The sequence below is a fragment of the Pinus tabuliformis genome, chromosome 7 (genome assembly GCF_031772625.1).
Source record: "Pinus tabuliformis cultivar Carrire ecotype Pingquan chromosome 7, CPIR1, whole genome shotgun sequence".
NCBI lineage: Eukaryota > Viridiplantae > Streptophyta > Pinopsida > Pinales > Pinaceae > Pinus > Pinus tabuliformis.
The window spans coordinates 753,079,183-753,097,061 of record NC_142293.1 but is presented as its reverse complement, the minus strand read 5'-3'; the positions used below and the strand labels follow the sequence as shown (position 1 = coordinate 753,097,061).

The 17,879-nt window shown below is 37.7% G+C and overlaps 1 protein-coding gene across 1 annotated transcript in view; it reads left to right on the top strand.

Annotated features, from left to right (window-relative positions):
- The window catches only part of LOC149249709 (GDSL esterase/lipase LIP-4-like), a 132,037-nt gene extending 116,724 nt beyond the window's left edge, over positions 1-15,313 (top strand). The window contains exon 9 of the mRNA XM_089453448.1: positions 15,092-15,313. Coding sequence (XP_089309574.1) covers positions 15,092-15,313 — 222 coding nt within the window. The remainder of the gene's footprint in view (positions 1-15,091) is intronic.
- The last annotated feature ends 2,566 nt before the right edge of the window (positions 15,314-17,879 follow it).

Sequence of the window (17,879 nt, the reverse complement as noted above, 5' to 3'; positions counted from 1 at the left end):
AGTGCGTACACGCAGGTACGCCGTGAAGGGACTGCGACCAGACACGCAGGTCACCCGTTCAGAAGGTGCGTAGCTCCAGTTCACTTACTTCAAGGCAGAGAAGCGCGTTCACGTGGGGTTTCCTATGTTTGGCCCGTGGTATTTAGCCCGCCGTTCTTGATTCTATGGTTTTGGCCCATGGTATTGTTTTATATTACTATTATTATTGAGCCCCATGTTTTTGGGACCCTTGTATTAGTTATCTATGGTATTGATCCATGATTTTAGGAAGAGCTTGCTTATATAAAGCAAAGGAGATCACATGGTTAAGCATCTTTTGCTAATTGAATATCTTAAGATCTGAAATATTGGGTTATTGTTTTAAAATTTTGATCTATATGAAAGTGAAGACGAAAGTGAATCTATGAAGGGTGATCTCTCGAGCGCATGATCAGATCTAAGCATCTGACTATCTGTGGCACACTGGGGGACTGCCAATTCGGCCCTAATCAGAGGTACGCAGGTGCTTAACGGTGCAAGTGCCTGGGTACGCAGAGCAGAAGAAGGAGAATTGCGTGGGTACGTAGAGCAGAAGAAGGCGCAGTGCGTGGGTACGCAGCGCGACAAAGGATCAGGTGCGTAGGCACAGGGAAAGTACGCGGCGCTTCAGAAGCCGCAGGTGCATATGTACGTGGCGCGATAGCATCTGAGGGTGCGTGGCTACAATAGCAGTACGCGGCGCGATAGTATCTGTGGGTGCGTGCCTACAGTAATAGTACGCAGCGCGATTGAGGAAACAGTGCATGGGTACATGGTGCAGCAGAAGGGTCTCTGCGGGTATACGCAGGGGAGCAGAAGGTGAAGTGCGTACGCACGCAGGCCAGAGAAAGAAAAACTGCGTATCTGTCTTAAGACCTTTTGTTGGCTGAATTTTTCTGTTGATAAGGTGTTCTGGGTTTAGTTTACTGTTATTGTTGATCTGGTTACTGCAGTTGACTGGGTGATTTACTTGTACTCAATGATCTCTTGATGTTTATGGATCCAGTTTGAAAATTTATGAAAAGTGGTCCTTGAAAGAAAAGAAGTAGGGGGTTGTAGCTCCCTTCCAGGAGAGACTGGAAAACGAGAGAGAGTTGTAGCTCTCTGCAGGTTGTAGCCTGCGTACTGGTAAAAGACTGCACCAGTACAAAACCATTGTAAAAGGAGTTTCTAATTTGAAAGAAGATAGAGACATATTGCAGTAGGTGGTTTTCACCCACATTGGGTTTCCACCTTACATCTGGTGTTCTTTGGTGTGACTATCTGTTTTCTTTGTTCATGCTCATTGTTTTATGGTACTGACATGCAAAAATAATTCAAAGTATAAATAAGGAAGATTTATTAAAAGAACTTGATAATACTGATTCACCCCCCCTCTCAGTATTATTTCCAACAAGAAGTTCAAACCATTGGGCATGGAGTCATGGAATAGGGCTTGCTGTTGCGTTTTCTTGGTCACATGAGGAATACAGAGCATGATAGCTACACATAGAAAAATATCAGGCTGGAATAAAGATGGAATGAAGGTCAGAGATGAAAGGCAATTAAGAATCTTTCGTTAGCTAACAGAGAGGGAAGGTGAATGAAAGTTTGTCTAGGAGCAGTCAAGAATTCCTAAATAACAGTCATATGTGAAAGAAACAGGGTAAACATGATCATTTAAGTATGCATATTCATAACCATTTCTGAAGAAAACATATAGAAATAACAAGAACTGAGCATAGGGTGCAGTCAAGAAAAACCTAAGCTATTCTTCTTTCTCGCTTTTTAGATGGTAACACAATAGTGGCATAAACATATGTAAACTCTAAACAGAGGTAAGAAAATACTTATTGAGCCATGTAGTAGCACATGAATTCCACAGTCACTCTTTGGCCATTAAATAACACAACAGGTAGTTCTTCATCCAAAGCATTTCGACAATCTTTGATTATAGAGCTCTCAAAGTATACAACGCAAGTCTAGAATGAGGATTATCAACCAACCAACCCTTTAAACAATGAATTAGGGTGGTTTATATAGAGAAAATATCCAAAAATATCTATTACAGCAAATCTTAAACAGATCTGAGGGAAATCAGTGCTTTAATCTATCTTATCTTGAAGTAAATGCATAAAATATTTATCTAAGTGCTGCACTGGGGCAGCCGCCTCAAAAATGAGTTGAAATTTGTCCTTATGGCTCTGTGCTGTTCATTTAGCCATAACTGTGCTTTGGGCTTTGATCCCCTGCTCTTGAGTGGCTTTGATGTGCATTAACTATGATCTGAGAGCCTTGAATGGCTTCACCGCTTTCTTTGACTTTGCTTGGGGGCCTTTAATGTTCACTTGCTTTGATATTGCCGATCTAATGCTCTTTGCCGCTTCACTGATACTCTTTAATTTAATATGGGCTTTATCTTTCCTCTGATACTCTTTAACACTTGAATCGGGCCACTTTATCTCCTTTGATTTCTTGAAACTGTCAAATCACCCCTTTTCTGCCCTTTCAAGGCAAAAATAACTGTTGCAAATTCTTTTCGTGGCCTCTAGAATGCTATCGGCGCTGACCGATTGAATATGAACATACATGAAGAAATCCTGTCAAATAACGACCGAGGAATGCAACCTGATAACTGTGCTGGGCTGAGGCTGGTTTTTAAGCCCTCCATTTTGAGCAATTTTTCTTAGCGATGCGCGATTAGCGCTAAGCGCTAATCGCGCAGTGCTAATCGCGCATCAAAAACTACCTCTTTTTCTAGTTTTGGGCATTCTTTGCTGCGATTTTCGCTCTTTGCGCCTTTTCGGTGATGACGTCAGCATGACATCAGCGGTAGGTCCTAGTTATGGCAGGGTGACGTGGCAGTATGGCAGGGTGATGTGGTAGCTGACTGTTTTGACGATGTGGCACTGACGTCAGGGGCAGAGAGACAGAAGGTGGTTTGTGGTTTTATCGGACCGCCTTCTGTACGAGGGCGGTAATTGTCAGAGCGGCTCCGATGCAATCAAAGGCGGACACCTGTCTTTTATACGGTGAAGAAACCGCTAGCCTATCGGAGGCTAACTGTCGGACGTCAGGGCGGCTCTAAAATCACCGAGAGCCATCGGATGGGGAGGGCCCGATCCGACGGTGGACGGAGCGCAAAGCTGGCAGCAGGTTTATGTGCAGAGGCCCACCCGAATATTAAGTTAATATTGCACGACGGGGGCTTTCGATCTTTGGTTAATTCAGAATTGTGGGTTTCTACGCAGACATAGAAAAATAACTTAATGTCTTTCAAAGCCTTTAGACACCAGTTATATAAAACGAAAGGGGAGGGATAAAAATGGGAAAAATATAAGGGTAGAGGGGTAGGTATAGGTTATTAACCTAACCAGAAGTCAGGTTAATTCCAGGGTTAGGACGCAGATGGGTTCATAATAGCCCCCGATGGACTATCGTTTCCCAAAATGATATATACATAGCGATAATGCTATAAGGTGGGATATTAAATATTTTTTGGGGTTTTTTTTTTTTTTTACATAGTTTTTGTAGCAATAGGGATGGGAAAATAGTTAGGGAGCTACATAATAGAATTAGGAGTTAATATGAATTTGACAAGAAAGCGCTAAGTTTAGAGATCTTAGGCTACTTAAAAGGGAAAAATGACATATAGAGTGAATAAGAGTACTCCTAAGCAAAGCAAACCTTTACTCAGGCCAATGATATGACAAATGATGAAACTTAAGAGATATCAAGCAGATCTCGACCTCTTTGGGGAGGTTAGTGAATGATTTGGGGAATAAGAATAAGGGGGAGTTAGACATGCCTCGCTTGAGCTCCTCCAAATGAAAAACTGCCTCATAATTGTGATCTGAATAGATATAACACTTGAAAATATGAAATGGATCACATAGCTTGATTCTGCAACCACAAAACTACTTACCCAACCTACTTACCTAGCATTTTTTCTTCTTTTTGATTGGGTGCACTTAGACTTGCAGACCCTAATTATCCTTTTTTCTTTTGACTTCCCTCCTATCTAAATGTACCCTTATCTCTTCCAAGGACCTAGATTAAGTAGTTGGGCTCCTTCATTTCTCTACCTAGCTATTGATCTGCCAAGCTTAAGCTGTTTGGACAGATATTCATTCTCTATCTTCTAAAACAAGCAATTTAAACCTACGGAAGCCAAGATTAAGCTGTTTGGATTTCCCTTATCTGTACAACTCTTCAAAAATGGTATGATTCTTCAAAATGGAACTTCTTGGAAATATGGAACTTTGCAGCATGAAAAGATGACATATTTGGCATGTAAAACAGTCAATCATGAAATGTGAAACCTATTGCAATAGGAGGCTAACACCTACAGAGGAACATGATGCTGATATTTTATCAAAGGTATTGTCAAGATGAAAATTCAATTTTCACAAAGGCAAGATCAGGGTAGTAGATAATCCCTTTCTTGTTGAGAGGGAGTGTTTAAAATGCAATAAGAAAATCCTAATTTAATTTTGTCCTTGAATTAAATTGTAATTCCACATCTCATGATAACTTGTAATAGTTAACTAAGATAATTTGACTTAGTTTGATTAGTTAATTCGAGTTGGGAGTCTAACTAGAGTCATGTATAGTGTCTCCTACTTTTTAGGAGCCCTGGTTGAGTTTATTTTGAGTTGTAATGATTTAATTCAGTTTAACTAAGTTAAATTTAGTTAAGCTAGTTCCAACTAATGGAGAAATTAGTGGGAGATCTAGTAGTGGGGTGTAACCTATAGTAGTGGGGTTTAACCAACACTAATCGACTAGTAAACTGAAGATTCACTCATAATTAACTCATGCATGTCAGATCAGAGAAAGATCGAGTTGAGATTGGAGTTTAGGGACAATGTACTATTAGCTGTAAAATCATCTGAATTGTACAAGTGGTGCATGCAATCAGAGGAAGGCCTATGAGAATTATGCAATTCATATTTTTTGGAATTTCTAAATTAAATATGGGCTAATTACATAGGAAAATATGCAAGGAAATAATAGCTTGGTAGGTAGAAGAATTGGCTTGACTTAGTTTGTGAAGTAGTGAGATAGATTGAGATAGTGCAAAGGTTGCTTGGGCTTGAGGAAAGCATTGTAATATTCTCAATTTTCTGATTAATGCAATATACAGATAACAGGTGTTTTTAGCTATGGATTTCCCCAGAAAATTATTATGTTATGTGTGATAGAATTATTTCTATTTTATGCTTCGTGATTTCATCGATCGTTTATTGTTTCCGCTGATGAGTAGAGTAGATTCAAGTCAATTGTTTTAGCATATTACGATCTGCAGTTTGAATCTACAAGTAATTTCTACACCGACTAGATATATATAATAGACACATCTAGAGCTTATTTACACATTTAATCATGGAGCTCTAGGATTCCAAACGAGATCAAGGAGCTTTCGACTAAGCTTGCAACACTTTTCTGAATAAATTTTGCGTGTGTCACTTTTGATCATTTTTTCTATCGGTTTTGTTCCTTTTGCTTCTATGAGTGATTTTTTGCATGTTTATTTTCATGGTAGATGGAGTTTTAACTATTATTATATACAAATGTTGGTTCAATCAGTCGTTCAAATTTTACATGTGTTGCATCAACATCTTGTTCTTTTCTCACCAGCAATGGTTGATGTTGTGTCATTTTATGCATGTTCAATTTTCCTTTTGCATTCTTGTTTATGGTACTTAATTTTCACTAATATAACTTCCCCTGAGCCTGATTTACTTTCCTTCCTTCCCCATCACTCATATTTGACAATTTTCTCTCTCCTTCATGGGTAGATAAACACAATCTTGGACAACAATTTCCCCTCACAACTACGTAATTCACATCGTCAAGTATAAAACTTCATGCTTGGCCTCTGAGATTGTGTAATGTGTAGTGATTGGATTTCACAACTGTGCACTGTGAAGTTCCAGGCCTCAAACCTCATACTTGGCCATTGAGACTGCACAATGTACAATCTCTTCCCTCAACTTGCCCAACTGAGACTATGCATTACGTAGTCTCAAGTCTCTAGATCACTCCTTTCCTGTTGAGACTACGCAATGCATAGTTCATGAGCCTCAGACTCTCTCCTTCAACCTGGAAACCACACAATCCTTTCCTTCAGTCACTAATTTTTCGGTTTGATATTGTTGAATGATTTTTTTTTCTTGAGTTGATTTATATTTGCCATGAGTGCATCTTGTGTTATAGGTACTGCAACTTTTTGAGCTTATCTCTCTTATATTAGTTTCTTTAAAGTGCCACCGAAGAGATTTTCCTCAAAAGACACCATAGGGAGAAGCACCAGTGAGGTAGTTGAGAGTACCTCTGTCACACTACCAGTTCTATCATACACTCAACTCTTCATTGAGAAAGATTCACATATCACATGAAACACAATAAAAGATGCATTCATGGAAACCAGTTACAAAGTAGATCTAGAAGAAAGATAGGTTTATATCAATGTCTAGAAGTTAGGATTGCATAATATTGCATGCAGGTTTCCAGTATTCCCCTATGCAGACATTATCAAGTGGATCCTTCCACAAATAGATGCAAAGAGCATTATCCTCAACAATGTTAGTGGACAAAGGATTTCCTCATTCATGGCACATGAATTTCAACTTATGTATCATTTTCCCTTGCCAAAAGCATACATGGACTCTGATTTTGTGCAATCGCTAGTTATCCAAGCACTAAATATGTCATCAATGTTAAAAATAGCAACAAAAAATTCCAATTTATTTTGTCCTTGAATTAAATTGTGAATTAAAATTGTAATTATATTCTCATATCAACTTGTAATAGTTAATTAAGTTAAATTGACTTAATTGACATGTGAATTTTGAGTTGGAATTCTATCTAGAGTCATGTAGAGTGATTGTTAGGGAAAATTATAGACTTGTAATTTGACAGACATAAATTATCAACCAAGGGTAGGTAACCTTGTGAGATGCTACGCAAAATATATGCAGGCTAATACTTTAAGTGTTTTCCTAAACAAAATCACATACACACACAACTTCAATATCCCTTTTTCTCATCAACACTTAAAAGCAAAGGCTATGGAGTGGATTTAATCATCCCTCTAAAGCTTTGAAAATCACCGATGCTGATCAGAAAAGATAATAGAGCAATCAAACAACAATTGAATCAATTCAACAATTTGCAATGTAAAGTTAAAGCCTATTCAAATACCCCAACACATTATTCACATAAGATTCACCATTTAATCATCACAAACGTGCTGCTACAATTTAGAAAACATGAATTAGAAGTTGTATAATAACTCTATCAACTCATGAAAATAATTAAAAGAACACAATCTACAACTATGGGAGTTGTGAGTAAAGGGGGCCCTCCCTTACTCACAACTCCTTCAACTACTAAAGGAGTTTACACAACAAGATCAGTAGAACATGAACTTTGTATTAATTTGAACAAGTATTACAATAGCATCAAAGTCTAGTATATCCTCCCCCTTTACAAATGAAACATAAAAGTATTTATACAAATACAGAGGCATAAACTTGCCCGAATTAAGAAAACTAAAATACTGCAACTATTTTCTAATAATAACTGGAAAAGACAATAAAAGTAAGCATGCTGAGTTTGATCCATGACTGCAAGCATGGATCAAACTAATCTCATTGGGTTGTTGAGGTTGTTTCCCACTACGGCTGTCCATGAGAGGTTTGAAGATCTGGGTGGTTTTGATGGCCGTTTTGAGGCAGCCAATAGGACAACATCCATGTAGATGGATTTCTTGACAAAACCCATGTTTTCATTCTCTTCGAGGCTGACCAGAACATACTCAACCATCGAGATCACTACAGGAAATTAGAGCGGTTACAGGAAATTGACATATCTACAAGAAATCGACAACTCTGTAGGAATTCATGGCATGTCTGGAGGAAATCACAGAACTGCTTCAGAAGATAGTTGATCTACATAAGATTCGGTCAACACTCTTGAAGTTGTAGATAATTCGATTAGGTATCATTTAACTTTAGAAATACTCAAGAATAAAGTGAAATGATACTTTTTAGACTAATTTTCATACCTTAAAGCCCACAACACCCTTTTGGTCAAAACACATAGGATATGGCAAAAAGAGAGTCATGAAGGGTAAAAAAGAGTTCAAAATAGGGGGGAGCAAGGCCTTAGAACATTATAAAAAATGGACAAAATTGGGACTCAACATCTCCCCCACACCTAGCTCCTTGCATGTCCCTTATGCAAGCAAAAAATGTTGCACATCGAAAAAAATTCATTCTTTGCCTTGTGCTGTAGCTACTGCAACCAGGTGATCCAGTTGCGCCCTGCTATACTCAACTTTCTGAACCCTACCTTGATATTCTTCATTATTTTTCTATAGGTGCGTGATCTGAGCCTAGTTTTTCTTCATGACTCGGCATGCCTTCTGATGCTTCACTTTCCACTCCTCCAGTTCTTTCTATAGATGTAGGCTGTTCTCCTTTAGAGTTTCATTTTCCCTCCGAAGAACCCATTCAGACACAGTGAGTTTGGTGATAACTTCCTCCATCTCCTTTAGGGAATACTTCTTTGTAGAGGTTTCCTCATCCCCATGCTACCCTTGAGAGGACTGAGGTGGAATTGGTTCTTCTTGCTCTCTACAACCTTTGACTATTTTCTCCCCACTTTCCTATGGGTCTTGGAAAGACATAGCCTCCAACTCCTCTTTGTCAATGAACACAGCTGACTTGATATTTACTTGCTTCCCCTTAGACAAGTCTCGGGGCTTCTTATCCTTTTTCTTAATTTCAATTTGTTGTACCTCCTCCTCTGGAGTTTCCTTTATCTCTAGCTTTGTTTCCTGGCTTCTCGTAAAATGCCTAGCAGGAGCAGGGGAACCTTTTGACAACTTAGGATTCTTCCCTTTAGTTTCCCCAATCACCACCACCTCCTCTTCTTTCTTAACCTCCTATGTCAATTGACCATGGATCTGGGGTTTCTTTCTCGGTTTCTCCACTGGTTCTACCTCTTTAGTTTCCTGTAAATCAGACTCTTTCTTGTCATCCACAAAATAATTTTCTACTAAAAACTCTTCCCATGTTTTATCCTGTTTCTTCAAAACCTCTGTCACGATAATTTTAACAATACCATGATGATAGAGGTTCTCCTCTATATGTGATACCCTTTCCTTGGTAGAATTAGCCATCTTCAACAATGACATTCTAAGATAATATGGTAAATTCAAGGATTTGTCTTGGAAATGGTCAAGGAGATGAATATGAAACAGGAAAGATAACCCAAAACGACCTTCACAAGTGATATACTTCTGTAAGAGAAACAAGAGGCATCAGTACTTACTTCTAAGATAATCCTATAGAATCCCCTTACTCCAGTCCAGGCCTGCATGCTCCTTTCTGAGGAAGGGTGTGCACTTATCCTTGTTGAGTTGTTGGTTTTTAAACCAATTCTCTCCTTCGTGTGGAACTCCACAAGCTCAGGCTACCATATCTTTCGACAATCTGAACATGATGTTACTGACCTGTGCCCTGTCATCATTTAGGTTTAGAGCAAAATACTTCGTCACTTCTGAATTATGCCTGCTAAACTTTAAGAACAGAGGCAACCATCCTGCCTTCTCCAACCTCTTCTTACTCTGTGGGTAAGCGTCAAGTAATCTCAGACCTTGAGGTTTGAATTTGACAACATACCACATTTTCAATAGTGGCTAGGAGTGGGAGAGAGCAGAGTTCCATCATTTCACTGATATGCCCTTTAGACCAAGCGAGATAATTCAAACCTGATAAGAACAAGAATTTTTTATTTTAGGAAAGGTGTAGGATAATAAGGAAACATCAAACAATGCGGAATGTGATCATGATTTCATCATGATCCATGTTGAGGGATAAATGTTGGGAATATAATTGAAATAATAATTGGGAATGGGAACTCGTGTTATGACACAATGACTCATCACCACCTTATTCCATGAGGGTGGTTGTGACTTGTATTCATGCAAATTCAAAAATTTCATACCATTACCATTTTACCTTAATTATTTTGATGGCAAACATGCCTTTTTGATCTTACCTTACAACTGCCGAGTACCTTAGATGACGGTTGCACTCGCTTTGGAATCATAAACCACCTGGAAACCATATCATGTACAAGATCATGTAATTACATAGACTCAACTAATAATGAAGATGATTAGTACTTCCCAGGTTCTTTAAAAAAATGTTCTATTGGAAATTCGTTCTTCAGGAAATAAGTGCTTTATTGCAGGAAACACAACTGTTGAGCTTTTCTGCAGGAAATCCTTCTACAGGAAACCATGTTCTCCCCTCTTCTTGTACACTTTACTTCACATGAATATAGGTGCTAACTCGAAATGTGTAATAATCTCATTGGATTACCAGCCATTAAGGTCAGTTATTAACCAACACAAGGTCCATCACCATTAATGAAAGCGAGGACCAAGGTACCTATTAGGTGTGAATGTATGAGCTATCGTTGAACCCTGTGTAGGATCCAACAGTCAAGGAGCCATGATGAATCTCCATTGCTACTAATAAGATAACCTTCCATTGAGGTACACAAGCTTCAAGGCATCAAAAAGTATCTAATCTTGAACCCAGATAATTTGCTGATGTCGATGGGCCAAGATTGTTGGAAGGAGGGCCTTAAGAGATCCAACATCATTCCAACATGAGCAAACCAAAAATTAACTAAACGACATAATTTATTTTTAGGATCAAAGGATCTACTGTCTTATGATTTTAACAAGCTTAGGGAAGTTCATGCTTGCTAGATTTCAATTTTAGAGAGTTTGAAATACTGAAAAAGAAGACTCCACGGGATCTCCTTTTCTGTAATTAGTCTATTGGGATAAAAAATGAATAAACCTATACCCAATAAAGATCCGTTTCATGGCTTACTGATCACGAGAAGGAACAAAGTAAGCTCAGTTTATTATGGTAGAAAATCAAGAAGAGGTAGTGAAAGGAATGACTCCCTTCTCCACCATTTCTAGCTCTTTCTTCTTCACAATCTCTTCCACAAATTCCTCATTAGACTAGGGCTTCTGATATAGTTTGAGTCTAATCCCATTCACCAAGAAGGTAACATTTCCATCAACAATTGTTTTAACCTGAACATATCCATTATCAAAAACTTTCTCAATTCCTAGGGGCCAAGCCAATATATGTTAAATTTCCCTTTAAATTTCTTAAATTTTGAATTAAATAGCAATGCCCAGTCTCCCTCTTTGAACTTATTTTTCTTAATGTATCTATCGTGCCATCTAGCCCGTTGTTGTTTAATTAGATTAGTATGCTAAAAAGCATCTTGCATAATCTCATCAAGCTCATTAAGCTACAAGATTATTTTCTGCTATGCTTCATCAACGTTTATGCCCAAATCCACTGCCATCTTAAAAGTTTTGATTTGAAATTCAATTTAAAGTAAAACTTGTTTTCCATACACCAATTCATATGGAAAAAAGCCAGTGGTGTTTCTCCATGTGATCCTATAGGCCCATAATGCCTCATAAAGTTGATCAGATCATCCTTCTTATGTAATTTCACTGTCTTAGTCAGGATTGTTTCCAACACCTTATTTCTTCATTCCACCTACCCATTGGCCTGTGTATGGTAACGGGTGGACTTCCGATGAGTAATTTGATATTTATGTACAATTCCCTACACAATATTTGCCACAAACTGAGTACCCTGATCAGTAAAAATTTCCCTTGGTACCTCAAATCTTACAAAAATACCAGAAAAAAGAAATTCTACCACTACCTTCTCTGTTTCTCTAGGTAGTGCCCTTATTTCCACCCACTTCGTAACATAATCAGTACAAACTAAAATATACTTCTTACCTTTGGACATAGGATTGATGGGGTCTACAAAATCAAGAGCCCACCTCTCACATGGTTCTATGAGAACTTATGGTTGTAAAGGCATTTCATCCACTTCAACAGGTTGCCCTATTCTCTAGCAGCTATCACATTTACGAACATACTCCTTTTCATATTTGAAAACGCCTGGCCATTAGTAACCCGAGTGGAGCATCTTATAGGTTGTCCGCTTATCTGCAAAATGTCCTCCATATGGTTCATCATGACAAGCTCTTAAGATATCATATATCTCATCCTCTCTAACACACCTGTGAATAATCAAGTCAGGTCCAGTGCAAAAGAAGTCTCCTTTTATCCAAGAGTAATCAACACTTTTTCTAATAATTCTCTTTTTCTGACTAGATGAGAAGTAGGGTGGTAACTTTCCTGTAGCAAGATAATTGACCATGTTCGCAAATCGAGGTTTTTTTTATAGAAATAGAAAACAAATTCTCATCACGAAATTTATCATTGATTAGGAATTTCATAACCTTCATGGTTGACCCTAGATAGGAAATACACTACTTGATTTTATTTTCCTGGCATGTCAAATACCGTGATATCAAATTCCTATAGCAGCAAAAGCCACCTAGTAATCCTACCATTAGTGACTGGTTTTTTCTTGAGATATTGAATAATAGAATGATCAGTATGTACAAAAAATTCATAACTAGTGATGTGATGTCTAAACTTGTTAATAGCATAAATTATAGCAAGGAACTCTTTTTCAGTTACGGTGTAATTCAGTTCTACAAGAGTTAAATTTTTACTAACAAAATAGATAGCATTGGTTATGAGATCTTCCTTTTGGCTCAATACCACTCCTATAGTTGAATCATAGGCATCAGTGGAAATTTTAAAGGGTAATTTCCAATATGGACCTCTCAAGACAGGTGTCGAAGAAATTTTTTCCTCGAATGTATCAAATGAAGCTTGACACTCATCACTCTGATGAAATTCAGATTCTTTGGTCAATAATTTAAACAATGGTGAGGTTATCTTTGTAAAATTCTCAACAAACCTTTTGTAGTAGCCTACATGTAAAAGGAAAATTGACTGGTTGGTGGGGGCAACTTTTCAATTACTTCGATCTTAGTGGGACCCACTTTAATTCATGCAGCAGAAACATGATGACCCAAAACAATACCCTCAGTCATAATCATAATTTTTTTTTCATTAATCAATGAAATATTGGTTTCTCTACATCTCTGAAAAACTCTCCTAAGATTGTGTAGAGCTTCTTCAAAAGTATCACTCATTACTGCAAAATCATCCATGTAAACATCTACGCAATCATGTAAAATATCAGAGAAAATACCAAGTATTGCCCTCTGAAATTTGTTTGGCACGTTACATAAACCAAATGGTAGGACCTTATATGCATAGGTTCCCTAGGGACATGTGAATTTCGTCTTCTCCTGGTCCTCTAGAGCTATCCTAATTTGGTTGTATCCACTGAACCCATCTAGGAAGAAAAAATATTTCTTCCCTGCTAGAGTGTCCAACACTTGGTCTATAAAAGGTAAGGGAAAGTGATATTTTAATGTAGCTTTGTTATTTCCCTATAATCCACACACACTCGCAATTTACCATTCTTTTTAGGGATGATAACCAGTGGGGATACCCACTGGCTGTCTGAAATAGGATAAATGAACCCTACATTTAACAATTTTGCAACTCATTTTTTACAATTTCTCTCAAAGCGGGGTTCATTCTCCTTTATGGTTGTCTCACAGGCTTGGAATTTCCTTCTATGTAGATATGATGAATGCATGTATCCAGGTGAATACCCCTCATGTCTGTGTATTCCCAAGAAAATGTATTCGAAAAATATTTCAATGTTTGAATTAATTGTTCCTCCTATTCAGGAGTCAAGGTAGAATTGATATTTAGGGTTTTTCCAGAAAAAATTCAATTACCTTACCTCCACATTCAGTCATTGAATTCAAAAGAAATGCAGATAAGAGGGATGAATGTAATTCAACTACTATATTATATTCATAAGAGTTTTGCAGGTTAGTAATGATATTTAGATTAGGACTAGAATGCCCTTCTAAATGCGGTGAAAAACCAAGATTAGAAATAGGATAATTTATCAGATTTTCCTTCGAATTTTCCTTAAGGCTCATGGCTTGGGCTATTGTCAACACTGGGTGAATATCCTCTAAATTCTATTCTTCATCATCCCAATAGGTATTTTCTGATTTTAGGAGGGGCTTGGCAGGGGGTTATAGGTTGATGTGTTTAGTTTAAGCTCCATGAGTGATGGTCATGTGTCCAGACCTACACCCTATGTGGGCATCAGTGATAGCCAACCAAGGTCTCCCCAAGATCAAAGGATTCCCTCCTAAGTCGATCTTAGGCTGAAGAACATAGAAATATCCACGGTACTCCCAGGAATCCAATGAAATGACAATGTCTTATAATACACCCTCTGGCTTTACCTTAGACCTGTCTGCTAATTCTAACATGGTAGGAGTAGGAATTAAGTCAAAAGATCCTATATGAGATAATGTCGCCATTTTCATCACATTGATGGTTGCACCTAAATCGATTAGAGTGTCTGTTATTGGATACCCATTGATAAATGTGGTAACCAAATGATCTTACGGTCTGCATATTTCTCAGTAACAAATCCGGTGGACATAAGACTTGCAAGTTTTCCACCTACTTGAATTGTAGAAGGTTCCTTATTTTGTCTCCCTCATTTATTGGTACATAGATCCCTCACTATTTTTGCATAAATAGTGATATCCTTAAATGCTTGGAGTAACGGGATCTGAATGCATACATTTCTCTATCCAGACACAAGATTGAACTCGGGCTATTTTATTTTCATCTCCAACCTCTCTAGAAAAGGAGGTTGAATAGTATTGGGTGAGGAAGGTTCTTGTGACTTGGGAATGGTTTGTTCTACTAGTTATAGTGAGTTTTCTACTTCAGGTGTATCCAAAGTGTCTTCCTCTATAATCTCTTCAATTTTCCTAGGTTGAGTCACCACTTTTCCTTATCTGAGGTTTATTTCAACCTGCAACGACATAGGAAATTCCTGTAGCACAGGAACAAATATTTCCTGTAGAGGATGTGGTGCAATACAATAGGTAGGAAAATTGGGATAGGTGGCCACTCTAGTATTGTGAGTATATTGGATGGATATATTGTTGGGATTGGATATTGGCTAGGAAGGAAGTTGTGTGGGTTGTGGTTGATTAGGCGGGGCAGGCAACTGAAGATACTGCTATTGTGGCTGAATCATTTGTTGTGGCATGGATTATGGTGAATAAAAGTTTTGAGGGGGATAATTTAGTGCAGCAGGGTAAGGAAAATTCCCCTGCCAAGGTTTTTGTGGAGGCCAGGGCTGCCAAGGCATTGGAATGTTCCACATCTGATTCTGGGCATAAGGAAATTGAGAATGTTGTTGTGACATACCTGTAGGACGTGGCTGCCATGGTTTTTGAGGTGCCATTGCATAGAGTGCATTAACAACTTCCTGATCTGCTAGATATGCTTCTTTAATCTCTGGAAGAGAAGGACACTGATCAGTAGAATGATCAGCCTCACAAATTCGGCATACCTCTATACTGTCTGTAGGACACTCCCTCAAGGGATGTTTTTTTCTACACTTGGAGCAGAACACAACCAAGGCTTTCTCCACTTCCTCCTACTTCTTCTTAGCCTAAAAAACATCTAACTATGAAGACAAAGTGCTAAGAATGTCAGTTTTAAAATTTTCAAATAAGTTTCCCATTTCAGGTCTGGTTACCCTAGCCTCTGTAACTGATTTTGTGAATCTAGAAGAGGTATTTCTTGATCCTTTTCCAAAATCAGAATTTCCCCTCGAATATCATTGACATAACTCACAATCATCATCATAACTCAATTTTGATACATCACCTACTCCCATCAAGTTTAAAACCTCGAGAGATTATGGTCTTATGGCTCTTAGTAAGATTGTTCTCAGGGTTTCCTTATTCAACTGGTTCATCTTAGATCTTTTAAAATTATACTGGAATCTTTCTAGGAAGTATTCTAAGCTTTCTTCCTCCTTCTAGGTCATAAAAAATATTTCTTCCCTAATGTTCCTGGTTTTACAATAATCCTAGTACTTTTTCAAGAACACCTTCTTCATGTCATCCCATGTCAAAATGGAATTTATAGTTAGTCCCATCAACCATCTGAGAGCTGCATATTTTAATGTGGTAGGAAACAACTTAAAATTTTGAGCATTTGAAGAATAATAATAGCTCTTTCATAATACATCAAAATTGAATAAGAAAGCATCAAGATCTTCACTAGAGGTACCACGAAAATTTGGCAAACCAGAGGGAGGAATGTTTTTCATCTAACTGGCCCCGATAGAATTTTTGATAGGAAATTTGAATGTAAATGGTTCCTCTTCATTCTCCTAATGGTCCCCATTTGTAGTACTAGTACCTTCTAAATGAGCCATTTTGAACCAAAAGGGAGTGGGACCCTGATAAACTACAGATCCTTCAGATTTAGCTGTCTCGAACTCTAGTTCTCGAATAGGGTTGAAGAAGAATTCCTCTCCAGGATGACCACTAAGCAAAGACAATGTCCTCCTAAGAAGAGGAGATTCTTGATGAGCAGCAATAGAGGATTCTCTATCACAAGGATTCTTCTCTACTGTGGAGGTATTGATTTGATTAGGACCAGAAGTCAATCCCTATTAATAACTATCAGTTCTTGGTTTAGATTCCAACTTGTTATTTATAAAATTATTTTTCCCCACCAGTTTATTAGTGAATGAAATGGTGCTCACACCACCACTAAAAATGCTTGAAAATTTATATTTGCCCCTATTTAAAAAAAAATTCAAAACTTCTACTTACCAAAGAAACAGGACGTGTCTTTGGCGAATTCTAATCTCTACAGGTGTGTAGGCCTTACCCCATGTCTTACCACTTTGAATCCCCCAGTCCTGAAAAACTTAAACAAAAGAAACCATACTAAAATAATTTCAATATCGTCCCTTAGCACCTCCCTAACAATGACGCCAAAATGTTAGGGAAAATTATAGACTTATAATTTGACAGAAATAAATTATCAACCAAGGGTAGGTAACCTTGTGAGATGTTGCACAAAATATATGCAGGATAATATTTTAAATGTTTTCCTAAACGACATCACATACACACACAACTTCAATATCTCTTTTTCTCATCAACACTTAGCAGCAAAGGCTACGGAGTGGATTTAATCATCCCTCTAAAGCTTTGACAATTGTTGATGCTAATAAGAAAAGATAATAGATCAATCAAGCAACAATTGAATCAATTCAACAATTTGCAATGTAAAGTTAAAGCCTACTCAAATAGTTCAACACATTCTTCACACAAGCTTCGTCATTTAATCATCACACATGTGCTAATACAATTTAGAAAAGAGGAACCAAAAGCTATGTAATTACTCTATCAAATAATGAAAATAATTAAAAGAACACAATGTGCAACTATGGGAGTTGTGAGTAAAGGGGGCTCTCCCTTACTCAGAACTCCTTCAACTACTAAAGGAGTTTACACAACAAGATCAATAGAACATGAAATTTTTATTAATCTGAACAAGTATTACAATAGCATCAAAGTCTGGTATATCCTCCCCCTTTACAAATGAAACATAAAGTATTTATACAAATACAAATAATAAACTTGCCCGAATTAAGAAAACTGAAATACTGCAACTGTTTGCTAATAATAACTAGAAAATATAATAAAAGTAAGAATGTTGAGATTGATCCATGATTACAAGCATGGATCAAACTGATATTGTTGGGTTGTTGAGGTTTTCTCCCACTACGACCATCTATGAGAGGTTTGAAGACCTGGTTGGTTTCGATGGCCATTTTGAGGCAACCAATAGGACAACATCCATGTAGACGGATTTATTGACAAAAACCATGTTTTTGTTCTCTTAGAGGTGGTACAAAACATACTCAACCATCGAGATCACTGCAGGAAATCAGAGTGGTTACAGGAAATTG